This window comes from Scyliorhinus torazame, chromosome 7, assembly GCF_047496885.1.
Source record: "Scyliorhinus torazame isolate Kashiwa2021f chromosome 7, sScyTor2.1, whole genome shotgun sequence".
In the NCBI taxonomy this organism is placed as follows: domain Eukaryota; kingdom Metazoa; phylum Chordata; class Chondrichthyes; order Carcharhiniformes; family Scyliorhinidae; genus Scyliorhinus; species Scyliorhinus torazame.
The window spans coordinates 238,810,820-238,838,509 of NC_092713.1; the positions used below are offsets into that span (position 1 = coordinate 238,810,820).

At 48.5% G+C, this 27,690-nt stretch overlaps 1 protein-coding gene across 3 annotated transcripts in view; it reads left to right on the forward strand.

Annotated features, from left to right (window-relative positions):
• Positions 1–27,690, forward strand: part of cdhr2 (cadherin related family member 2) — a 349,352-nt gene that overhangs the window by 204,567 nt on the left and 117,095 nt on the right. For all 3 annotated transcript variants that reach the window (XM_072512189.1, XM_072512190.1, XM_072512191.1), the window contains 2 exons: positions 8,729–8,818; positions 20,549–20,665. In XM_072512189.1, coding sequence (XP_072368290.1) covers positions 8,729–8,818; positions 20,549–20,665 — 207 coding nt within the window. The remainder of the gene's footprint in view (positions 1–8,728; positions 8,819–20,548; positions 20,666–27,690) is intronic.

Here is a 27,690-nt window from a genome sequence, read left to right on the forward strand (position 1 = left end):
AGCACCAAATTAGAAGTAATACTGAAAAAATTTGAAGATTACTGTAACATCAGTAACAAAGCAGCTTTAAAACATTCAATGCCCAGAGACCAAATTGCACAGGGAATGAGTGATGCAAAATTCAAACAATCAAAACCAGAACAGAAAGGGTTAACTCTGAAAATCGCGATTGAAAAGTCCAGATCGAAAGGAAAAAGTAACTTGAGCTTTTTACAAAGCAAAAACGCTGAAATCCACTGTAAAATAGCATCTGAGCACATTTCACAGTCTGCGGGGAACAAAAGACGAAAATCTGCGACTGTGCATGCGCAGGAAACCGAAGCCAGACATGCGCAGTGGACAAAAAAGCATACTAGAAAGGAAGATCGATGTGCGCATGCCCAGTTCAAAGAAAAGATCGCACCATTCGAAGATGGTTCTGCACATGGGCAAGCCGCGCATGCGCAGTGTACAAAAAACCGCAGAGTAAAGGAAGATCGATTTCCGCATGCGCAATCAAGCCGTCATGACATCAGAGGACCCAGACCACACCCACTTAAAAGGGAAATGCCCGAAAATTGAAAACAAGAAACTTAAAGCTGTGAAACCCAATTTTCTAACCTCAAAAGACAGAACAATGCCTGAACTTATACCAGCAGTGGAAGATAACTGTCACAACACCCTGGAACAAGCAGTCTGCACCACCCAAAGTGAAGAGAACGATAACAAATCCAAAACAAAAAGAAATGAAGAGAACGATACCAAATCCGAAACAGAAAAAGATGATATGTTTTTCGAACAATACTACCCAGACATGGCTGAGTTATTCGGATATGCGGATCACAGCATCAGCAACACGGTTGCAAAGCTCAACACGACTCTACTCATGGTAGGTGAATCCAATACCATGATGCCATGGCAGATCGTCAAGACATTGGATGACAGCAATACCCAAGAAGAAGACGGCGCCACACAGAACCACTCCGTTGAGAAAGCACAGATTGACTCCACAGAGAGACCACTGCATGACTCCACAAAGAGAGTGATGAAAGACTCCACAGAGGGAGCGTCGCAAGCCTCCACAGACATCTCGTTCACAGACTCAAAAATGGAAGCAAGCAAACACTCCATACCGAACGCCATGCATGATCAAGAACATGAAGGTCAACCCATCGTATCTGAGCAACCACAAGCAGACTATGAAAGTCTACCAAGCTCACATATTCAACAAGAAGACAAAGTAAGGCTACCAACTGGATGTGAAAACAGTGACAATGCAATCACAATTGACACACAGGATGTGCAGGATCACAGCGAGACTGACAGAACTCAGCTCGTCTGTACAGAAGCACTCAACAATCACAGTAGGGCTACCCAAGAGTCCAGAGAGACCACAACAATTGCAATCTTGAAGATTTTGACTCCAGAAGAGGAGCACCAAGACCCACAAGAGAATTAAATCGTGAAGATTTTGACTCCAGAAGAGGAGCACCAAGAAAGCAAAGAAGAGGAATCAAATCCACCACAAATGACTCCAGAAGAGGAGCACCAAGGAAGCAAAGGAGAGGAATCAAATCCACCACAAATGACTGATCTCACCAACATCAATGCAACATCAGACCATTCTCTAGACAAAACACTCAATGCAACAGATACCACTCGCACCAATAACTGTGACAATTACGCAAATTATCCACACGGAATATTCATTGAGCGCAACAAGAAAAACAAAAACAACATGAAGCGCAACAAGAACAAAAAAAAAACAAGAAGCACTGCAGAAACAAGAACAACAACAGGAACAACAAAAACTACAAACGCAACAACAAAAACTACAAGAACAACAACAAAAGCAACAGGAAGCACGACAAGAACAACGACGAAAACAACAAAAAAAGAAACAACAAGCGCAACAAGAAAAACGACAAGAACAACAAAAACCAAAACAACAAGCATGACAAAAACAACAACAAGAACGACAATGAAAACAACAAAGATAGATACGACAGAAACAACAACAATGAGACAACGACCTGTACAAAATGATACAACTCTGCACATGAAGGACAATGCCACAGTACACTGCAAACCAATGACAAGGCTACAAACATGCCATGGCATGACAACGAATCGCACAATTTCACATCTGCTCCAGAACAAGCAAGCACACCAGCTTTCAATGCAGATGACACACTAAATCGATACCACAAGCACAGAACAAAGTCCATGTCAGTCAACATCAGTGGTTCGACCACTCAAACAACTCGGGATGACTTGTTGGTTACTTAAAAACAAGAACAGCAACAACATTCACAACAGAGTTGCAATATCAATATCACCACGTCAACAACGAAAAAATAAAAAACTCAACGAACAAATTCATCAAGTTTGGACTCATGAATGTTTTTATTAAGATTGGATTCATAAATATTAATTGGTTTTGTAAAATATCCAATATCATCATCACTTGTACAGATACACATATCATAAGTAATTAACTGTTTTGTACAATTTTCTTTAACACTGTGCAGAAGCTATGTAAAGAAAAAAGGGGGGGATGTGGTGATTGTATATCTGTGTAGATGCAATACAACTGAGCAAGCACTAGAGGGAGCACGGGAGGTATAAAAACACATGAACAGGAAGTCAGGACACACTTCACAGGAACGGGAGCTGGGAGCAGAACAGGCAGGCAGCTCAGATGTAACATTAAGTTAAGCACAGAAGAGAGAACAAACTCACAATAAAGCATCTACTTCAACTTTAAGACTACGAGCTTTATTAAGACACAAGGAGCAACACAGCCCTGAGCGGCAGCAAGCAGCGCTGCTGGACCTAGAAGATTTAGGGGGGGGTCGGACCTGGCAGGTTTTTGTGAAGTGGCCTTTCTTCCCATAGCCATTACAAGTAGCGTTCCGTGCCGGGCAGCGTTGTCGGGGGTGAGTACCCTGGCAGCAGAAGTAGCACTTCGGGCCTCCGGCATTGGCGGGCAGCTGCGCGGCGCAGGCTTGCGTCACGCCCGGGTCAGTTGATGGCTGCACCCACGAGGCCCACGAGGGTGCCGCGTGGTCGGAGGTGTAGGCCCCATGTTCTGGGAGGCCACCCCCAGTGAGTTGGAGAGCTGGACTGTCTCTGGGAGGCCGAGTGTCCCCCCTTCTAATAAACGCTGGCGGATATAGTTTGAGTGCATGCCCGCGACATAGGCATCCCTGATCAGCAGCTCCGTGTGCTGGGTAGCCGATATCGCCCGACAGTCACAGTTTCGACAGAGGACGCGCAAGGCGCACAGGAATTCCGCGAGTGATTCCCCAGGGCGTTGGCGTCTCGTGGCGAGGAGGTGCCTAGCATATACCTGGTTGACGGATTTCACATAAAGTCCTTTTAGCTGTGTTATCGCTCCTGCGTACGAGGGGGCATCCCTGGTGAGGTTCAAGACTCTTGGGCTCACCCGTACGTGGAGGACATGCTTCTTCTGGAGGTCTGTGAAGTCTTTGTTGAAAGATGCGAGGTACGCCTCGAAGCAGTTTAGCTGTAGCTATGTCTTAGCTAAGCTTAGCTAAGTCTCTGTAGCGTCAGCTGCTTGTGGGTCCAGGTGCAAGCGATCAGGCTTGAGTGAGGCGTTCATCTTGAGCGAAGAGTCCATCTTTAGAAGTTTAGTGTATTAAATTGATACACCATCAATAATAGACGACGAGTGATAAACATAACTGAGGCTTTAATACACTAAACAGCAAGCCTCCTGCCTCTGGACCCGAACTAGGTCCGGCGGCGGAGACTTGCCACTTATATAGAGAAGCCCCTAGGGAAGGAGCCACAGGCGGAGCCAGCCTGGACAAGCCCAGGTATGTACAATACAGCACCATGCATATAATACAATGAACACAATAACGTGGTTTACCACACATACTATGGCACACATTAGTAAGAGTTAATAAATTGGCAAATCTTAGTCCAAGAAACCACATGTTTGACGACTGTAGGTTTGGAAAAAAAATCCTACTCATACATTGGGAGACATTGTGATATTTTCTGGATTTACTCAGTTATTTCTCTGATATTAGTTAACAACTGCCATTTGGTGATCCCTTCCTCTCCATGAACTGGAATGAAACTTCCTGGGTGGGAAGTCCCCACGGCCGTCGGAAAACGGGCGGGAATCACGGAGGAACATAGGCTGTCCCCCGGAATGAGCGCGCCCGCCGATCGGTTGCCACCTATCGCGGGCCTGGCCACAGTGGAGGCTCCCCCTCGGAGTCGGAACCCCCGCCCCCCCCCCCCCCATCAGGACAGCCCCCACAGCCAGGACGTCGGGGTCACGCCGGGTGGGACCACATGTGATCCACGCCAGCCGGACTCGGCGGAACTCGGAGGGCACTTGGCCCGTCGAGCGCGTAGAATCGCCGCGGGGGCCGCTTTAAATGGCCCCTGACTGGCGCCACGTCGATCGCGCGTGCGAGAGTGGTGGCGATTCACTAGAATCGTGTGCTGGCGTGGGAGCCTATTTTGGGTAATTCTCTGTCCCCGCGCTGAGCGCGATTTCGGCGCAGAGGGTCGGATAATTCCGTCCCCTATGTACAATATCTGGCAAGTTAGAGTTGCCCAGAGAACATCTGTTGCTCTGATTGACTGAATTGACCCAAGCTTACTCATCTTCATCTTTTAATATTAAAGGGCTGTGAAGGAGATCATTCAGACTTGTGTTAGATAAGTGTGTAAATCGATCATAGAATAGAATCATAGAATTCCTACAGTGCAGAAGGAAGCCATTCGGCCCATCAAGTCGGCACCGACTCTCTGAAAGAGCACTTTACCTAGGCCCACTCCCTCGCCCTATCCCCATAACCCTGTAATCCCATCTAACCTGCACATGTTTTGGACATGAAGGAGCAATTTAGCATGGCCAATGCACCTACCCTGCACATCTTTGACTGTGGGAGGAAACCGGAGCACCCGGAGAAAACCCACACAGACATGGTTGGAGAAAGCGCAAACTCCACACAGTCACCCAAAGCTGGAATTGAACCCTGGTCCCTGGCACTGTGAGGCAGCAATGCTAACCACTGTGCCACCGTGCCGTTCATATGGGGCAAAGGCAGGAAAATGGAGTTGAGGACAGATCCACCATGATCTAATTGAATGTTGTAGCCAGACCGAATGGTTGATTGGTCTACTCCTGTTCCTAATGTTGGAAAAATAAACATTCTATCTAACTAAAAGCAAGATGCTGCGAATGTTGGGATTCTGAAATAAAAACGGAAAATGCTGGAAAACCTCTGTAGGCCTGGCAGCACCTCTCTAGAGAGAAACGGGGTTAATGGGGGAGATTTTCAGGCGGGGTTGCACTTGGTGCAAATCCCACTGTTGGGAGAATTCCGGAAGGGACCCGAAACGGGATTTGTGCTTGGTGCCAAACAGTGCGCGCCGAGCCTGATCCAGCTCACATAATTTGGTTCATATCCTTGCTAGGCGTGAACCAGTCTCACATATTTAAATCCTCATTTAAAAATGCCGGAACTGTTTGAAACCGGATTCTCCTGGCTCCTGGTCTTCTCCTGCTGGTGCAACATGAAGCTGGTGTGAATCACTGCTGGTCTCCACAGGGACCGGACGTGATGACAATGCCAGGTGTTCAGAGGTCATTGTAGCCCCCGGGTGGTCGGGGACATGGCAGGACAGTGCCCCGGCACTGATCCCTGGCCCCTGACTGCATGACAACCTGGCAGTGCCAACCAGGGTGCCAAGTGGCAGTGCCTAGGGGCACGGCTGTGGGACGGAGCCTGAAGGTGGGAGGGCCAGAATGGGGTGGGGCCTAAAAGGGTGAGGGCCTGCAGGAACGGGGAATTTGGAGACCCCAAAGTGCGGTGTCGCTCATCTGGGGGGGGTTGCTGCTGGTAACGGCGATGAGGGAAGGGGGCTGATGTCAGCGATCCTAGGCAGGGGTAGGGGTGCACCCTGATGCCTGTTTGGTGTGGGGGGGGGGTAACCTGAATGTTTAGTAGTTGGGGGAGGCTGCCCCTCTATGGGCAAGGGGTAAGGTTTTTTGTGCGTGTGGTCGTGATGTCTGTGAGGGAGTTTTTTTGTTAAGCTCATTCTGAGATCGGGCGCATTTTAAGATGGAAGCCCATATTTCTGCGAGGCCAGTCTTGCCGGCATGTTTAGGCCCTGCCCCTCTCAATGTCTGGCAAAACATGCTCCCCTCCAAAAACATTTCTAAGTGTGGGTGGATTACGATCAGGATCGCGATGCCCCACCCGGCGGGAATCACCCTGTGTTTTCCGCTGGAGATCACACTTAGAAATGATTTTGGAGAATTGTGCCCAATTTTTTGAGTCGTCTGTATTCTGCTCCTTCAGAACTGAGCAGAGGAAAAAACAAAATAGATTATATGCTGTATAAGAGGGGTGGGGCAGTTGGAACTGTGTGAAGGTCAGTGATAGAATAGAGCTCGGAGTGATTGCAACAAAGATATGTAGGGCCCGTGACAGAAGGAACACTAATTTCAATATGATGAGTCAGAGATGGTGCTGATAATGGCTTAAAGATAAGACAGCGGAAAGTGTTGATGGGAGAACAAAGGTCAGAGCTCAGTGAAAGCAAAACTCAGTAACAAGTGATGGTGGGGTGGGGAGGGGGTTGTGTTGGGACAAAATGGGCAGGATTCTCTGAAATTGGGGCTCTGTCCCCACAGCCGGCGGGAAAACTGGCGCCAACCACTCCGGTGTCAACAGCCCCCGAAAGTGAGGAATTCTCCAATTTCTCATGGGCTAGTTTGACGTCAGAGTGGTTGGCGCCGCTCCAGCCGTCATATTTCCGCGCATGCGCAGTCCGGCCGGCGTATTTCCACGCATGCACGGGGGTTCCCTTCTCCATGCCGGCCCCTGGGCAATATGGCGGAGCCCTACAGGGGCCCGGCGCGGAGGAAAGAAAGCCCCCACAGAACCAGCCCGCCCGCAGGATCGGTAGGCGCCGATCGCGGGCCAGGCCACTGTGGAGGCCCCCCCGGGGGTCGAATCCCCCCGCGCCCCCCCAGTACTGCCCCTGCACACTTAGCTGCCAGGTCCCGCCGTGCGTGAGGTGAGTAATTTACACCGGCAGGATTGGGCAAAACTACATCGGGGCCCGGAGAATCGGCGGGGGGGGGGGGGGGGGGGGGCAGCTGTCAATGGCTCCCAACCGGGGCGGCGGGGCGGCGGGTTGGGATTCGCGCCTCCCCTGGGGATTCTCTGACCCGGCACAGGGTCGAAGAGTCCCGGTCAATATGTTTGGGATGAAGTAAAAGGGTCACGATGGGGGGGAAAGGTCATAGTTTAACATTGGACTCGCGAGGGTGTAACACACCTCATCGGAAGGTGAGGTGCTGCTCCTCCACTTGTATCAGTGTGTTAGACTATAAACTGTGAATCAGGGGTTTGTTAAAATTACAGGTTAAACAGCCGTTTAAACTCAATTCAGTCAATTTCACTTGGTTATTGAATATTCAACTTGTAGCTCTTCAAAAAAGGGCAGCACGGTAGCATTGTGGATAGCACAATTGCTTCACAGCTCCAGGGTCCCAGGTTCGATTCCGGCTTGGGTCACTGTCTGTGCGGAGTCTGCACATCCACCCCGTGTGTGCGTGGGTTTCCTCCGGGTGCTCCGGTTTCCTCCCACAGTCCAAAGATGTGCAGGTTAGGTGGATTGGCCATGATAAATTGCCCATAGTGTCCAAATTGCCCTTAATGTTGGGTGGGGTTACTGGGTTGTGGGGATAGGGTGGAGGTGTTGACCTTTCCAAGAGCCGGTGCAGACTCGATGGGCCGGGTGGCCTCCTTCTGCACTGTAAATTCTATGAAAGCAATTTGTCTTTTATTATTTCTCTATTTATCATAACATCGCTGGTGAGGCTTTGCCCACCTACGCAATCCAATCAAATATTGCTTTCCATCTCACCAACATAATAACCAGCTTCGGAGGTAAATCAAGGAAAGCATTGATCTCATTTATGTTTCTCTTTGGTGCCTGGCAGCCTCAAACTACTGGACACCACTAATAATGAACGAACAGATCAAATAAGTTGTGTATTCCAGTTTGAGCATGGTTATAATCAGATTTTAATGATACTTTCATTGTATGTGGAGAAGAATTTGGGGTGGCAAGCATAAACTGGACGACCTAAGTGTAATCATGCCACAAAGTAAATATGACACTGTCATTTGCATGTGAGAGTCCCTTTAGTAGGGTTACTGAGCAAATAATTCAAGGTGTGGGACAGGGTTGATGGAGCAACTGGTCTTTTCTTGCTTGCCAATTTTGTATGCTTGTAAGTAACACAGACACCACCAAGTTGGTTCGTTTTACAGCCATGCAGATAATCTAACTTGTGTGCCCTAATGAGGGCTAATTCGTTTCAAAGAGTATCTCCGTTAGATATTAAATGTGGAAAGTTGCCATAGTCCCAGATGATCACAGGCTGGCTTTCGCTTTTGAGGGGGAGAGCTGACTGGTGGTGATTTAACCTGAAGATCTCAACACCACAGGCAAGGGGCTAGTTTGAGAAAGCAGGGCCGTCATGAATAACCTCAGCCGGTACAAGAATTGAACTTGTGCTGCTGGCCTTGCTCTGCATCACAAACCAGCTGTCTAGCCAAGTGACCTAAACGTTGAAAATGAATTGAATTCTTTGTAATGAAAAACTAAATCAATAATGTGACGAAAGTGTATTAATTATTACTTTATTTCATAATTAATTTTGCATCATTTTGTTGGACAGAATGAAACTGAAGGTGCAACATTATTTACTGTTAAAGCAGTGGATAGCGATCTAGGGGCTGCTGGAGCAGTCCGGTATAAGATTGTGGAAGTAAGTATTATTGCATGCAATGTGAGAAATTGCACCTGATCTGATTTAATTTTTATTACCTGAGCAGAGGGTATTGTAATCATGGCTGTAATTCTGTACATTATGCCGCTAATGGAAATTTCCTGTGAGCAGGCTTTAAGGGGTGTAATTGTTAGTACTGCATAATAGGCTCATAGTCAATCAGTAACCTGTTTTATACTGCACATATTTTTCAAGAGTCTTTCCAGACTTCAATCTTGTCCTATTTGTCTACTTACATATTATCCAACTCTATCTTGATGCTTTTATGAGTTTTTGTGAAGTACTGAAATATTGTGATATAGTTGTATTGCATCGTCGATATTAAAAATATACTGCAGTGAGAAGCAACAATTAGCAGGGTCTTCTTCAGACTTTCTGATCAAGAAAACACAGATGCAATTCTGAACCAGTCAATGTTTGTCCCTTGGCCTTTTAAAAGTGGTATCACAAAGAGACACCTGAAGGTTTCAGTGCTTCTCACTAAGGACCAATGTTGTTCCATAATTCAACTGTAGAAAGGGATCTTTCTACTTTGTGTGAATACTGTTAAAATAGAATCCAGTTACATACCTTGAATGAAATAATTCATTTTCAACAGTTTTACAATTAATTTAAAAAACCTCGCGCACAAAGTCAAGACATTTACCTTCCGCAGCAGCTCGCACTACAGGCTCTTCTCCAGCTCCACCCCAACTCCTCCTCTCACTTCGCTTCAACCCCCTCCATGGACACCCTGTCCTCCTCCAAAATCCTCCCGTAAATGGCCGAGATGACCCCCCCTCTCCAACCCCCCCCCCCGCTGACAGCACCGCCTCCAGCAATGAGGAGGCAGGAACTATCGGGAAGGCTTCTTCACAAAGTCCCACATCTGCATTTACCTGAAACGCCAGTCCAAACTTCTCGCGCAACTCCTCCAAACTTGCAAATTACCCTCCCGGATACTTCCTTAATCCCCCTCCCTTCCCATACCCGCAACCTGCATCCATCCTCCCGGCTCAAACCCACGATTTCCCCTAATCAGCATCCCCCCCGACCCAGCCAGCCCCCAACCTAAGATGCTGCCTAAACTGCCTCCAGATCTTCAACATGGCCACCATAACCAGACTCACCGAATACTTCCCTGGGGTAATCGGGAGCGGCCCCATTGCCAGCGCCCGTAACCCCAACACCCTGCAAGAGCCCACCTTCATACTCACCCTCAAAGCCCTCTGCTCCATCCTCTCTACATTTGCTATCCAGTAATAATACATCAAATTTGGGAGGCCTAACCCCCCCGCCTGCCGTCCCCTCTGCAGTATCATCTTCCTAAACCTAGCTACCTTCCCCGCACAAACAAATGAGGAGATCAGCCTGTCCACCGCTCTAAAAAACGCCTTGGGCAAAAAGACTGACAGGCATTGAAACAAGAATAAGATTGGCAGCAAAACATTAATATTTATTGCCTACACCCGGCCTACCAATGACAGAGGGAGATTGTCCCACCTCCGCAAATCAGCCTTCACCCTCCCCACCAAGCGAGTAAAATTAAAATTCTGAAGTCCTGCCCAATCCCAGGCCATCTGCACCCCCAGATACCTAAAATGAGATGCTGCCCGATGAAATGGCAGCTCCCCCCTCCCCTCCATCCCCCCCCCCCCCCGCCCCCCACTACCCCCCTCCACAACCCCAAGCTCCTCAGCGCAATGGCCAAGGGCTCTATAGCCAGTGCAAACAGAAGTGGGGACATAGGGCATCCCTGCCTCGTACCACAGTGCAAAGCAAAATACCCTGAATTCATGCTATTTGTGTGCATGCTCGCCATTGGTTCCTTATATAAAAGCTGCACCCACGTCACAAACTTCGGCCCAATCCCAAATTTTGCCAATATCACCATCAAATAAATCCACACACCCTGGTCAAATGCCTTCTCCGCATCCAGCGCTACCATCACCTCCTTCCCTCTGCCGGAGAAAGCATAACATTCAACAGCCTCCTTACATTCGAGGACGCTGTCTTCCCTTTATAAACTCTGCCTGGTCCTCCCTGATCACCTTTGGAAGGCACCCCTCCAACCTTAACGCCAACACCTTTGCCCATATCCTGGCATCTACATTCAGCAGAGATATGGGCCTATTCGACCCATAGTCCACCGGATCCTTGACCTTCTCACTCACCCATTGTCTGCGGCAAGACACCCCTGACCACAATCAACAGCGCCAGCCTATCCTGAAATTGTTTATAAAATTCGACTGGGAACACGTCGGGTCCCGCTGCCTTCCCTGCCTGCAACCACGCAATCGCCACCTTCACCTCCTCCACCCCCACCGACTCCTCCAACCCTGCCCTCTCCGCCTCCCCCAACCTCGGGAACGCCAGCCCACCCAAAACCTCCCTTATCTCCCACTCCTCCTCTGGTGGTTTACAGAGAGTGCAGCTGACTGGGAGCAGAGTCGGAGGGCGGAGATCCAGTTGGTCCACAGGGCAGCTATATTCTGTAAGGTAAGAGGGGATGGAGGCCAGGCCAGTTGCATGCTCCTCCTGTAGGATGTGGGTGGTGAGGGATACCACCGGTGTCCCCGCTGACTATACCTGCGGGAAGTGCACCCAACTCCAGCTCCTCAAAGACCGTGTTAGGGAACTGGAGCTGAAGCTGGATGAACTTCGGATCATCCGGGAGGCAGAGGGGGTGATAGAGAAGAGTTTCAGGGAGGTAACCACACCCAAGGTAAGAATAGCTGGGTTACAGTCAGGAAAAAACAAACAAACAGGCAGACAGTGCAGGGATCCCTCGTGGCTGTTCCCCTTCAAAACAAGTATACCGTTTTGGATGCTGTTGGGGGGATGACCTACCGGGGGAAGGCCCTAGCGGCCAGGTCTCTGGCACTGGGTCTGGCTCTGGGGTTCAGAAGGGAAGGGGGGAGAATAGAAAAGCAATAGTTGTTGGAGATTCAATGGTTAGGGGGATAGATAGGAGATTCTGTGGTCGCTAGCGAGACTCCCGGAAGGTATGTTGCCTCCCGGGTGCCAGGGCCAGGGATGTCTCGGATCGTGTCTTCAGGATCCTTAAGGGGGAGGGGGAGCAGCCAGAAGCCGTGTGCACATTGGTACCAATGACGTAGGTAGGAAAAGGGGTGTGGTGGTAATAAATGAGTTCAGGGAGTTAGGCTGGAAGTTAAAAGCCAGGACAGACAGAGTTGTCATCTCTGGTTTGTTGCCGGTGCCATGTGATAGCGAGGCTAGGAATAGGGAGAGAGTGTAGCTGATCGCATGGCTGCAGGAATGGTGTAGGAGGGAGGGCTTCAGGTATTTGGATAATTGGAGCGCATTCTGGGGAAGGTGGGAGCTGTACAAGCAGGACGGGTTGCATCTGAACCAGAGGGGCACCAATATCCTGGGAGGGAGGTTTTCTAGTCCCCTTCGGGAGGGTTTAAACTAATTTGGCAGGGGAATGGGAACCGGATTTGTAGTCCAGCAACTAAGGTAGCCGATATTCAGGACGCCAAAGCGTGTAATGAGGCAGTGGGGAAGGGAACACTGACAAAGGAGAGTACTTGCAGGCACGGAGATGGGTTGAAGTGTGTATACTTCAACGCAAGAAGCATCAGGAATAAGGTGGGTGAACCGAAGGCATGGACCGGTACTTGGGACAACGATGTGGTGGCCATCATGGAAACCTGGATAGCAGAGGGGCAGAAATGGTTGTTGGAGGCCCCTGGTTTTAGATGTTTCAATAAGAATAAGGAGGGTGGTAAAAGAGGTGTGGGGGGGGGTGGCATTGTTAATTAGAGATAGTATAACAGCTGCAGAAAGGCAGTTCGAGGAGTATCAGTCTACTGAGGTAGTATGGGTTGAAGTCAGAAATAGGAAAGGAGCAGTCACCTTGTTAGGAGTTTTCTATAGGCCCCCCAATAGTAGCAGAGATGTGGAGGAACAGATTGGGAAACAGATTTTGGAAAGGTGCAGAAGTCACAGGGTAGTAGTCATGGGTGACTTTAACTTCCCAAACATTGAGTGGAAACTCTTTAGTTCAAATAGTTTGGATGGGGTGGTGTTTGTGCAGTGTGTCCAGGAAGCTTTTCTAACACAGTATGTAGATTGTCCGACCAGAGGAGGGGAAATATTGGATTTAGTACTTGGTAATGAACCAGGGCAAGTGATAGATTTGTTAGTGAGGGAGCATTTTGGAGATAGTGACCACAATTCTGTGACTTTCACTTTGGTAATGGAGAGGGATAGGTGCGTGCAACAGGGCAAGGTTTACAATTGGGGGAAGGGTAAATACGATGTTGTCAGACAAGAATTGAAGAGCATAAGTTGGGAACATAGGCTGTCAGGGAAGGACACAAGTGAAATGTGGAACTTGTTCAAGGAACCGGTACTACGTGTCCTTGATATGTATGTCCCTGTCAGGCAGGGAAGAGATGGTCGAGTGAGGGAACCGTGGTTGACAAGAGAGGTTGAATGTCTTGTTAAGAGGAAAAAGGAGACTTATGTAAGGCTGAGGAAACAAAGTTCAGACAGGGCGTTGGCGGGATACAAGATAGCCAGGAGGGAACTGAAGAAAGGGATTAGGAGAGCTAAGAGAGGGCATGAACAATCTTTGGCGGGTAGGATCAAGGAAAACCCCAAGGCCTTTTACACATATGTGAGAAATATGATAAGGTTCCCCATGGTAGACTTCTGCAGAAAGTAAGGATAGTGGGAAATTTGGCCAGTTGGATAACGAACTGGCTAACCGATAGAAGTCAGAGAGTGGTGGTGGATGGCAAATATTCAGCCTGGATCCCAGTTACCAGTGGCGTACCGCAGGGATCAGTTCTGGGTCCTCTGCTGTTTGTGATTTTCATTAATGACTTGGATGAGGGAGTTGAAGGGTGGATCAGTAAATTTGCAGACGATACGAAGATTGGTGGAGTTGTGGGCTGTTGTCGGCTGCAAAGAGACATAGATAGGATGCAGAACTGGGCTGAGAAGTGGCAGATGGAGTTTAACCCTGAAAAGTGTGAGGTTGTCCATTTTGGAAGGACAAATATGAATGCGGAATACAGGGTTAACGGTAGAGTTCTTGGCAATGTGGAGGAGCAGAGAGATCTTGGGGTCTATGTTCATACATCTTTGAAAGTTGCCACTCAAGTGGATAGAGCTGTGAAGAAGGCCTATGGTGTGCTAGCGTTCATTAACAGAGGGATTGAACTTAAGAGCCGTGAGGTGATGATGCAGCTGTACAAAACTTTGGTAAGGCCACATTTGGAGTACTGTGTACAGTTCTGGTCGCCTCATTTTAGGAAGGATGTGGAAGCTTTGGAAAAGGTGCAAAGGAGATTTACCAGGATGTTGCCTGGAATGGAGAGTAGGTCTTACGAGGAAAGGTTGAGGGTGCTAGGCCTTTTCTCATTAGAACGGAGAAGGATGAGGGGCGACTTGATAGAGGTTTATAAGATGATCAGAGGAATAGATAGAGTAGACAGTCAGAGACTTTTTCCCCGGGTGGAACAAACCATTACAAGGGGACATAAATTTAAGGTGAATGGTGGAAGATATAGGGGGGATGTCAGAGGTAGGTACTTTACCCAGAGAGTAGGTGGGGGCATGGAATGCACTGCCTGTGAAAGTAGTTGAGTCGGAAACATTAGGGACCTTCAAGCAGCTATTGGATAGGTACATGGATTACGGTAAAATGATATAATGTAGATTTATTTGTTCTTCAGGGCAGCACGGTAGCATTGTGGATAGTACAATTGCTTCACAGCTCCAGGGTCCCAGGTTCGATTCTGGCTTGGGTCACTGTCTGTGCGGAGTCTGCACATCCTCCCCGCGTCTGCGTGGGTTTCCTCCGGGTGCTCCGGTTTCCTCCCACAGTCCAAAGATGTGCAGGTTAGGTGGATTGGCCATGATAAATTGCCCTTAGTGTCCAAAATTGCCCTTAGTGTTGGGTGGAGGTGTTGACTTTGGGTAGGGTGCAGACTCAATGGGCCGAATGGCCTCCTTCTCCACTGTAAATTCAATGATAATTTATGATTAATCTAGGACAAAGGTTCGGCACAACATCGTGAGCCGAAGGGCCTGTTCTGTGCTGTATTTTTCTGTGTTCTATGTTCTATGTTCTATGGTGGCTCTGACTTATACAAGTCCCGATAGAACTCTCGAACACCTAATTCATCTGTTCCGGAGCCACCACCAGCTCCCCTGACTTGACCCACACCCAAACTATCTCCCCCACCGTGGCCCCCCTACGGAGCTGACCTGCCTTCTCCCGTACTCAGGGACAGCCCCCTTGCCCTTCTCAGCTCACGCACCGCCTTCCTCGTGGACAATAGGTCAAACGTCACCTGCAACTCCTTCCTCTTTGCCAGGAGCCTAGGGCCTGTGTCCCCCGCATACCTCCCATCCACCTCCAAGATCTCTTCAATCAGTCATTATACGCTTACCAGCACCACCAACTTTCCCTTCCAATGCACCTGTCACTATCACGTACGTGCCCCCCTGGTCACAGTTTAAGTAATCTTCACAATGACAGGACAACCCAAAGCACTTTGCAGTCAATGAACTACTCATGAAGTTTAGTCACTGCAGTGAAACTGGCAGTTACAATTTTTTGTCTGGCACAAAGCTGACTGCTGGCCTTTTCCACTAGCAACTGTTCAGGTAATTTAAAAATAAAATTGAATGTGAGTTAAACGGCCAGTTGCTGAGAATAGGAACTGATAGCAGAGCAATAATAGGAGGAGCAGCAGGCACGGGAAAGATAGAGTTGTTTCATCAACCATAGATTCTGGGGGGCATACTCAGCCCGCACTACGCCTGGCATACATCCCAGAGAATAGCGGGAGAACCCCTAAATGGGACTCACGCCAGGTGCCGATGGAGCACGATGCTCCCGGCCCATGGCACCAGATTAGCATATTTAAATAAGCATTTCAATATGCTCAGCCTGTTTGAAGTCGGAGTCTCCCAGCTTCTAGGATTCTCTAGCGTTGCTGCAGTGTGAGGCTGTTGGGAATCTTTACTGGTCTCCACCAACAGAGACCAGACATGATGACCACGCCGGGGGGCCTGGACGCCATTGGAGTTTGAATACAGCTGCCAGATAGTTTGTTAATTTATCTTTCCCTTCATGCTTGAATGCATCTGAAGTACTCTCCATTGATCCTAACCCACAATGTTTATAAACATACTTGTTCTGATTGACAGACGCTGGCCACTTCAAAGCAGCTAAGTGCTTTCATTTAAGCTGTGTTTAAACCATTCAGCTGACAATCAAAGTATAGTTGAAAGGGACTGCACTGGTAAATTGAATGAATGCTTGGCATTTCAAAGTGTCTCAAGGGATTTCTAGGTAGGCTCTGACACATCAAGAGGAAGCAGTTTTAAAAGCATAGGGTTGAGAGAGCAAATGTGAGGAAGGGAAAGACTTCCTGGCTTGAATCTTCAATGAACTGTCTGATCTGCTCTTCAGGGGGTAGATTCTCCATTACTTGATGCTGGTACTGGGATTACCGATCAGGTGGAGAGTGGTGGATTGCCCGAAGACGGGAATGGCGTTGAGTGCCAGACCCGTTGCAATGCTCTGTTGCCCCACGCCGGCGGCACCAAGCAAATCTGTGATTTGCATGTATTTAAATCTGATCAATGAGCTGGAAACCCGAATCTCCAACTCCCCCTTGCGCTCCACCTCTCACAGCTGGGAGTCATGCGGGTGTGAATTGGTGCAAGTATTTACAAGAGAGTACCAGGTGCCATGGCTATTGAGGGGGAGCAAGGAGTTAAGCAAACTTTTGAAGCTTTTCGGGCTTGCTGGGACGTATATGCCTGGACCTCAGGGAGTAGCGAGGAACGACTAGATGGTAAGTGTGCGTACTCAGGGTATCCCCCTCAGGATCGTGGTGCTATGGCTGAGACCCCCATTGCTGCATAGATTCATTTAAACCCACACTCTAGTTGCAACTTACAAGTTCCTGGCTGTTGAGATTGTTGATAGTATCCTGCAGATGCTGTGAGGGCTTCATGTGGGAATCCACTCAGCCTGCCCATCAGACCAACCCATCAGACCCCCCCCCAATCAGACCCCACCCCCCCATTAGACCCCCCCATCAGACACCCCCACCAAGCACCCCCATTAGAGACCTCCATCAGACCCCTCCATCAGAGACCTGCATCAGACCTCCCATTAATGCCCTCCTGCCTGAAAGCTGAAGAGCAGTCCAGACAGTACAGTGGAAATTTTCACTTACCCCTTCCTAATATCTGCTGCCTCAGAGGGTTCCTCAAGCCCAGAGCAGGTTTAGCACAGGGCTAAATCGTTGGCTTTGAAAGCAGACCAAGGCAGGCCAGCAGCACGGTTCATTTCCCGTACCAGCCTCCCCGAACAGGCGCCGGAATGTGGCAACTAGGGGCTTTTCACAGTAACTTCATTTTGAAGCCTACTTGTGACAATAAGCGATTTTCATTTCATTTTTCACTTGAAAGGGCTTTGAAACCACTGACAGTCTTTGAAATGCAAATTTTTCTATTGAACTTCACACAGCAATTCATTTCACTAGCCAGTGATCGACAGTTTTATTGGTCCAGCCACAGGCGTTTGGTGAATTGTTTATTTATTTTTCTCTTCAAGCCTTGAATGCTGCTTTGGTGCTAACCACAATATTTATAAATACTCTTGCGATGATTGATAGCTCCTCACCAAGTCAAGAGCAGCAAAGTCATTTTGATTCCTCTTTATTACAGCAGAAACCACTTAGCTGCTTTTGACTTGGTGAAAAGCTGTCAATCATAGCACGGTGCTGTCTGTTCCTCTTTCAGCTTATTCATAGAATTCCTACTGTGCAGAAGGAGGCCATTTGGCCCATCGAGTCTGCACCGATCCTCCGGAAGAACACCCTAACTAGGCCCAATCCCTGTAACCCCACGTAACCTTTTGGACACTGAGGGGCAATTTAGCATGTCTAATCCACCTAACCTACACATCATTGGACTGTGGGAGGAAACCGAGCACCTGGAGGAAAGCCACGCAGAATGTGCAACTCCCAGGGAACTGAAACTTCACATCCAGTAGTATTGAGTTATCTTAGGCCCAACCATCTTCAGCTACTTCATCAATGATCTTCCATCCAACATAAAATCACAGTGCAGAAGGAGGCCATTCGGCCCATTAAGTCTGCACTGCCCCTCTCTGTACTTAGGCTCACTTCCCCGCCTCATCACCTGTAACCCCACCCAACCTTTTGGCCACTAAGGGGCAATTTTCCTCCGGAAACCCAGAGGAAAACCACGCAGACATGGGGAAAACGTGCAAACTCCACACAGTCACCCAAGGTCGGAATTGAACCCGGGTCCCTGGCACAGTGAGGCAAAAGTGCTAACCACTGTACCATCGTGCCACCCAATAATGTCAGTTGTGGGGATGTTTGCTGATGATTGCACACTGTTCAGCACAATGCTCGACTCCTCAGGCGCTGAAGCAGTCTACGTGCAAATGCAGCACGACCTGAATAATATCCAGGCATGAGTTGACAAGTGGCAAGTAACATTTGTGCCACATGCAAGGCAATGATGATCTCTAGTAAGGGAGAATCAAATCATCACGTCTTGACATTCAGTGGCATTACCATCACTGAATCCCCCACTATTGATCCTGGGAGCTAACATTGACTAGAAACTGAACTGGACTAACCATGTAAATACTATAAGTACAAGCGTAAGTGTGGCAAGTAACTCATCTCCTGAATCCTCAAAACTTCTCCCCCACTTTCAAGGCACAAGTTAGGAGAGTAATGGAATACTCCCCACTTGCCTGGATGAATGCAGCTCCAACAACACTCAAAAAGCTTAACACCATCCAGGACAAAGCAGCCCACTTGATTGCTCCTCCTTCCACAAACATTCACTCCCTCCATCACTGACAAACAGTGGCAGCCTTGCATACCATGTACAAGATGCACTTCAGAAACTCACCAAAGTCGCTTAGAAAGCACCTTCCAACCCCATGACCACTACCATCTGGAAGGACAAGGGCAGCAGGTACCTGGGAATACCACCACCTGGAAGTTCCCCTCCAAGTCCCTCGCCATCCTGACTTGGAAATGTAGCGCTGTTCCTTGATTGACGCTGGGCCAAAATCATGGAACTCCTTTCCTAACAGCACAGTGGGTGCACCTCCATCACGTACTGCAGCGGTTCAAGAAGACAGCTCACCACCACTTTCTCAAGGGAAATTAGGGATGGGCATTAAATGCAGGCCAAGCCAGTGAAGCCCACATCCTGTAAAAATGTATTTTAAAAAATCTTGAACGAAGCGAGTGCTGTGTTACTGTGAGGGAGGTAGAAGAGAGTTCAGGCAACTGCGAGGAAATGGGACTACCCCCTCTCCTCCTCCCCTCCCTCCCTCTTTCCTTTCTACAACTCTCCAAAAATGTATTGTCCATACCCAACCGGTAGTTGAAATATATAAAATAAAACCCGAAAGACTTTCTTTCAATCAGTGCTGCGGGTATTGAATCATTTCCCCAAATATGAATTTGCTGACACCATACAGATATGGTGTAATATGCAAAGCATGTTCATGAGGGCTGAGGCAGTCACCAAAATCAGTCTTATCACCTGCACAGTTTTGGAAATAATAATAAGATTGTTTCCTGACTAGCTAAAAATATTGCATGATGCTGTTAAGATAAAATTTGTACTCACTTGTTTGTTCAATAATCGTTGTAGGATCACCTATCGGGTGCACAAAAACCACCACTGCATTCTCTCATTGCTACTGTCAAAAGTAATGACCCATGCTGCAAATATATCAGATGATATTTTTAACCAGATGCCAACAATGAATATTATCATTTTACGAGGACCTTTCTGTGATTATTCGGGGAATTGATGAATGAATCTTGAAAGGGGAAATACAAACATGCATGATTGAGGGGAAAGGCTAAAGGAGCATAGGGGAAGGGAGAACGGGCCCAGGAACCAAGAAAAGCACCAGGCTCATGATTTCTCTCCCTGGCCCTGTTAAGTGAACTGCCAGTTGATCTGATCCAACTTTATTTTTGGAAGAACTGCCCTATTAGCTATCAACATAAATGTTTGGCTTTTGATTTGAAAAGGGTGATAGAACAGCTGAAAGGAAAAATAGGCCATCCCATTGCACCAATAATATTTCTTCGCTGAGTTTGTGACAACATTCTAAATCAATAAACATTGCACGCTCCCTCTGGCTGCGTTATATCTGAATTGGGAATATGTAGTTCTGCAAAAAGGTGGAAAATATCCTGAAGAATGAAAAATATTTCAGCACAAAAATCACTCACTTAGTTGATCGTAAAAACCGACCCATGACTTAATAATAGACCAAAAGAAACACCTCAATCAAAGGACAAAGCTGTGAACATGCACACCACATGACAACATTATTTAGCAACTGACTCCCCTCACTCAACTCCAATATCATTATGTGATTTAACCGCTAAAATTAAGTAAGAGTCTCTGGTTACATAATTATTGTCCCTTAAAAACATTATTTTTTGTTTTGTTACTAATGTACAGCAATTTTCAACACCAGTACCTTAGCCATTGTTTAAACAGAACACCACACACAGTGTCAACCGAAGACTCATGACCTTGCTGCAGTTGTGTTACATGACTGGTCTCACTCATTGTATGAGTCATATAACAATGACTCATTAATCATTTGATATGCTCTAAATTGCTGAATAAACTCAATTTCTTACCATGTTACAGGTCCTGCCAGGTGCCCCTACTCTCTTTGGAATTCAACAGAATGGAAGTGTTATTTTGAATGGTACACTGAGCTACGCAGAGAAAAGCACATATTATCAGTTAAAGATTGAAGCTTCAGTAAGGTTGAATTATTTCTTTATTTTAAAATAAATTTAGAGTACCCAATTATTTTCTTTCCAAATAAGGGCCAATTTAGAACAAAGAACAAATAAAAATTACAGCACAGGAACAGGCCCTTCGGCCCTCCAAGCCTGCGCTGATCCAGATCTTCTATCTAAGACTGTCGCCTATTTTCTAAGGATCTGTATCCCTCTGCACCCTGCCCATTCATGTATCTGTCTAGATACATCTTAAATGACGCTATCATGCCCGCCTCTACCACCTTCGCCGGCAATGTGTTCCAGGCACCCACCACCTTCTGCTTAAAAAACTTTCCACGTATGTCTCCCTGAAACTTTTCGCCTCCCACCTTGAACTCGTGACCCCTAGTAATTGAGTCCCCCACTCTGGGAAAAAGCTTCTTGCTATCCACCCTGTCTATACCTCTCATGATTTTGTAGACCTCAATGAGGTCCCCCCTCAGCCTCCGTCTTTCTAATGAAAATAATCCTAATCTACTCAACCTTTCTTCATAGCTAGCGCCCTCCATACCAGGCAACATCCTGGTGAACCTCCTCTGGACCCCCTCCAAAGCATCCACCTCCTTTTGGTAATGTGGTGACCAGAACTGTACACAGTTTTCCAAATGTGGCCGAACCAAAGTCTTATACAATTGTAACTTGACCTGCCAACTCTTGTACTCAATACCCCTTCCGATGAAGGAAAGCATGCCGTATGCCTTCTTGACCATTCTATCGACCTACGCAGCCATCTTCAGGGTACAATGGACCTGAACACCCAGATCTCTCTGTACATCAATTTTCCCCAGGAATTTTTCATTTACTGTATAGTTCGCTCTTGAATTGGATCTTCCAAAATGTATCACCTCGCATTTGCCCGGATTGTCGCCAGCAACTTAGCATCCACCTTGAGGAGCGAGATTGGTCTGTACGACCCACATTGCAGTTGGTCCTTGTCCCGCTTCAGGATCAGAGAGATCAGCGCCCCGGACATTGTCGGGGGCAAGGTCCCCCCCCTCCCTTGGCTTATTGAAAGTCCTCACTAGCAACGGGCCTAGCAGGTCCACGTATTTCCTGTAAAACTCGACCGGGAACCCATCTGGCCCCGGGGCCTTCCCCGTCTGCATGCTCCCCAATCCTTTAACCAGCTCCTCCAGCCCAATTGGCGCCCCCAAACCAGCCACCTCCTCCTCCTCCACCCTTGGGAGCCTCAGCTGATCCAAAAATCGTCGCATCCCCTCTTCCCCCACTGGGGGCTCAGATCTGTACAGATCCCCATAGAAGTCCCTAAATACCTTTATTCTCACCGCACTCCGCACCGTATTCCCCCCGCTATCCTTAACTCCACCTATCTCCCTCGCTGCCTCCCTTTTACGAAGCTGGTGTGCCAGCATCCGATTTGCCTTCTCCCCATACTCGTACGTCGCCCCCTGCGCTTTCCTCCACTGTGCCTCTGCTTTCCCTGTGGTCAACAGGTCGAACTCCGTCTTGAGGTTCCGCCCCTCCCTAAGTAGACCCTCCTCGGGGGCCTCTGCGTATCTCCTGTCCACCCTTAAGATCTCCCCCACCAACATCTCCCTCTTCCTGCCCTCTCTCTTCTCCCTGTGGGCCCTGATGGAGATTAACTCTCCCCTGACCACCGCCTTCAATGCCTCCCAGACTACCCCCACCTGCACCTCCCCGTTGTCATTGGCCTCCAAATATCTTTCAATGCACCCTCGCACCCTCCCGCACACCTCCTCATCCGCCAATAATCCCACATCCAGACGCCACAATGGGCGCTGGTCCCTCTCCTCTCCTAACTCCAGCTCCACCCAGTGCGGGGCGTGGTCTGAGATGGCTATGGCCAAATACTCCGTTCCCTCCACTTTCGGGATTAGCGCCCGACTCAAAATAAAAAAATCTATCCGTGAGTAGGCTCTATGGACGTGGGAAAAGAATGAAAATTCCCTGGCCAGGGGCCTGACAAACCTCCATGGATCCACTCCCCCCATCTGGTCCATAGACCCCCTAAGCACCTTGGCCGCAGCTGGCCTCTTACCCGTCTTGGACCTAGAGCGATCCAGTGCTGGATCCAGCACCGTGTTGAAATCCCCCCCATTATCAAGCTTCCTACCTCCAGGTCCGGAATCCGACCCAGCATGCACCTCATAAATCCGGCATTATCCCAGTTCAGGGCATATACGTTTACCAGTACCACCCGCACCCCCTGCAACCTACCGCTCACCATCACATATCGACCTCCATTATCCACTGCAATATTCATTGTCTCAAACGACACCCGCTTCCCCACCAGTATTGCAAACACTCTGTTCTTCGCATCCAGCCCTGAATAGAATACCTGTCCTACCCATCCCTTTCTCAGCCTGATCTGATCTGCCACCTTCAAATGTGTCTCCTGGAGCATAACCACGTCTGCCTTCAGTCCCTTTAAGTGCGCGAACACTCGGGCCCTCTTGACCGGCCCATTCAGGCCCCTCACATTCCAAGTTATCAGCCGGATTGGGGGGCTTTCCCCCCCCCCCCCCCCCCCCCCCCCCCGCCGACTAGCCATCTCCTTTTCTAGGCCAGCCACGTGCCCGCGTCTCCCGCATCCTCCAGTCCCCAGGACGGCGGACCCCCGCCCCGACCGCGTCTCCTACTTCCAGCTCCCCTTTGGCCAATGCAGCAGCAACCCTATGCCCCCCTCCCTCTGCTAGATCAACATCTAGCCCATTTGCTCCCCCCATAACACTTACGTAAGTCAGCTGACTCCTGCTGACCCCGGCCTCTCCCGCCATTCCATCGACCCCACCCCCCCCCCCAGTGTGAGAATCCCCCCTCCCCCTCCCTGGCAGTCAGTGTGCGCTCCTTTCCAGCAATCAAACCCAACCAAAGAAACATTCCCTAAACGTGATAAACACCATATACACAGTAAACATCCCCCACAACAAACCCTCAATTTGAGTCCAACTTTTCAGTCCGTATAAAGCTCCATGCCTCATCAGGCGTTTCGAAATAGTGGTGCCGATCCTGGAACGTGACCCACAATCGCGCTGGCTGCAGCATACTGAACTTCACCCCCTTCCGATGGAGCACCGCCTTAGCCCGATTGAAACCAGCTCTCTTCTTAGCCACCTCTGCACTCCAGTCCTGGTAGATTCGGATCTCCGTGTTCTCCCACCTGCTGCTCCGCTCTTTCTTGGCCCATCTCAGGACACACTCTCTGTCCATAAAGCGGTGAAACCTCACCACTGCAGCTCTTGGCGGCTCGTTGGCCTTGGGTCTCCTTGCTAGGACCCGGTGAGCCCCATCTAGCTCCAGGGGCCTCGGGAAGGCTCATATATGAGCATCGTGCTCATATTTGCCCCGGCATCAAGCCCCTCCACTCCTTCAGGGGGACCCAGAATCCGAAGATTCTTCCCCCTCGACCTATTCTCCAGGTACTCAAATTTTTCCTGCCACCTCTTGTGCTGCGCCTCCACCTTCACCGCCAGGCCCAAGATCTCGTCCTCGTTCTCCGAGGCTTTTTGCCGCACCTCCCGGATCGCCGCCCCTTGGGCCTTCTGGGTCTCCACTAGCTTCTCGATCGCCGCCTTCATTGGCGCCAACATTTCGGATTTCAGCTCCTCAATGCAGCGTTTAAGAAACTCCTGCTGCTCCTGCGACCACTGCGCCCATGCTGCTTGGTCTCCACCCGCCGCCATCTTGTTTTTTCTCCCTCTCACTTTTCACTGCTCCAAGATCACTTTTTTCACTGCTCCACTCCTGGTCCAGTCCATATAATGTCGGGGGGACCTTGCTGTCACCTTCCCACACTGGAAGCCGTCAAACAATTGCCGTTGGGGCCCCTCTAGAGAGCCCAAAAGTCCGTTCCCAGCGGGAGCTGCCGAACGTGCGACCTACCTAGGCATAGCCGCAACCGGAAGTCCAAAGGGTGGTGGTTGATGGGAAATGTTCAGACTAGAGTCCAGTTACTAGTGGTATACCACACGGATCTGTTTTGGGGCCACTGCTGTTTGTAATTTTTATAAATGACCTGGAGGAGGGCGTAGAAGGATGGGTGAATAAATTTGCGGATGACACTAAAGTCGGTGGAGTTGTGGACAGTGCGGAAGGATGTTACATGTTACAGAGGGACATAGATAAGCTGCAGCGCTGGGCTGAGAGGTGGCAAATGGAGTTTAATGCCGGAAAGTGTGAGGTGATTCATTTTGGAAGGAATAACAGGAAGACCGAGTACTGGGCTAATGGTAAGATTCTTGGCAGTGTGGATGAGCAGAGGGGTCTCAGTGTCCATGTACATAGATCCCTGAAAGTTGCCACCCAGGTTGAGAGGGTTGTTAAGAAGGCGTACGGTGTGTTAGCTTTTATTGGTAGAGGGATTGAGTTTCGGAGCCATGCAGCTGTACAAAACTCTGGTGCGGCCGCATTTGGAGTATTGCGTGCAATTCTGGTCGCCGTATTATAGGAAGGATGTGGAAGCATTGGAAAGGGTGCAGAGGGGATTTACCAGAATGTTGCCTGGTATGGAGGGAAGATCTTATGAGGAAAGGCTGAGGGACTTGAGGCTGTTTTCGTTAGAGAGAAGAAGGTTAAGAGGTGACTTAATTGAGGTATACAAGATGATCAGAGGATTGGATAGGGTGGACAGTGAGAGCCTTTTTCCTCGGATGGTGATATCTAGCACGAGGGGATATAGCTTTAAATTGAGGGGCGATAGATATAGGACAGATGTCAGAGGTAGGTTCTTTACTCAGGGAGAAGTAAGGGTGTGGAATGCCCTGCCTGCAACAGTAGTGGAGTCGCCAACACTAAGGGCATTCAAATGGTCATTGGATAGACATATGGATGATAAGGGAATAGTGTAGATGGGCTTTAAAGTGGTTTCACAGGTCGGCGCAACATCGAGGGCCGAAGGGCCTGTACTGCGCTGTAATGTTCTATGCTCTATGTTCTATGTTCTATGAACTCCATCTGCCATTTCTCCGCCCAACTCTCCAATCTATCTATATTCTGCTGTATTCTCTCACAGTCCCCTTCACTATCTGCTACTCCACCAATCTTAGTGTCATCTGCAAACTTGCTAATCAGACCACCTATACCTTCCTCCAGATCATTTATGTATATCACAAACAACAGTGGTACCAGCACGGATCCCTGTGAAACACCACTGGTCACAGTTCTCCATTTTCAGAAACTACTCTCTGTCTCCTATTGCCCAGCCGGTTCTTTATGCATCTAGCTAGTACACCCTGGCCCCCATGAGACTTCACTTTCTCCATCGCCTACCATGGGGAACCTTATCAAACGCCTTATTGAAGTCCATGTATATGACATCTACAGCCCTTCCCTCATCAATCAACTTTGTTACTTCCTCAAAGAATTCTATTAAGTTGGTAAGACATGACCTTCCCTGCACAAAACCATGTTGCCTATCACTGATAAGCCCATTTTCTTCCAAATGGGAATAGATCCTATCCCTCAGTATCTTCTCGAGCAGCTTCCCTACCACTGACGTCAGGCTCACCGGTCTCTAATTACCTGGATTATTCCTGCTACCCTTCTTAAACAAGGGGACAACATTAGCAGTTCTCCAGTCCTCCGGTACCTCACCCGTGTTCAAGGATGCTGCAAAGATACCTGTTAAGGCCCCAGCTATTTCCTCTCTCACTTCCCTCAGTAACCTGGGATAGATCCCATCCAGACCTGGGGACTTGTCCACCTTAATGCCTTTTAGAATACCCAACACATCCTCCCTCCTTATGCCGACTTGTCCTAGAGTAATCAAACATCCATCCCTAACCTCAACATCTGTCATGTCCCTCTCCTCGGTGAATACCGATGCAAAGTACTCGTTAAGAATCTCACCCATTTTCTCTGACTCCATGCATAACTTTCCTCCTTTGTCCTTGAGTGGGCCAACCCTTTCTCTAGTTACCCTCTTGCTCCATATATATGAATAAAAGGCTTTGGGATTTTCCTTAACCCAAGTTTGCTAAAGATATTTATGAGCCCTTTTAGCCCTCTTGATTCCTCGTTTCAGATTGGTCCTACATTCCCGATATTCTTCCAAAGCTTTGTCTGTCTTCAGTCGCCTAGACCTTATGTATGCTTCCTTTTTCCTCTTAGCTAGTCTCACAATTTCACCTGTCATCCATGGTTCCCTAATCTTGCCATTTCTATCCCTCATTTTCACAGGGACATGTCTGTCCTACACTCTAATCAACCTCTCTTTAAAAGCCTCCCACATATCAAATGTGGATTTACCTTCAAACAGCTGCTCCCAATCCACATTCCCCAGCTCCTGCCGAATTTTGGTATAGTTGGCCTTCCCCCAATTTAGCACTCTTCCTTTAGGACCACTCTCGACTTTGTCCATGCGTATTCTAAAACTTACGGACTTGTGATCACTATTCCCAAAGTAATCCCCTACTGAAACATCAACCACCTGGCCGGGCTCATTCCCCAACACCAGGTCCAGTATGGCCCCTTCCCGAGTTGGACTATTTACATACTGCTCTAGAAAACCCTCCTGGATGCTCCTTACAAATTCTGCTCCATCTAGACCTCTAACACTAAGTGTATCCCAGTCAATATTGGGAAAATTAAAATCTCCTATCACCACCACCCTGTTGCTCCTACATCTTTCCATAATCTGTTTACATATTTGTACTTCTATCTCACACTCGCTGTTGGGAGGTCTGTAGTACAACCTCAAAATTTGTTACCACACCCTTCCTATTTCTGAGCTCTGCCCATATCGCCTCACTGCTCGAGTCCTCCGTAGTGCCCTCCTTCAGCACAGCTGTGATATCCTCTCTGACCAATAATGCAACTCCTCCACCCCGTTTACCTCCCTCTCTATCCTGCCTGAAGCATCGATATCCTGGGATATTTAGTTGCCAATCATGCCCTTCCCTCAACCAAGTCTCAGTAATAACAATAACATCATACTCCCAGGTACTAATCCAAACCCTAAGTTCATCTGCCTTACCTACTACACTTCTTGCATTAAAACAAATGCACCTCAGACCACCAGTC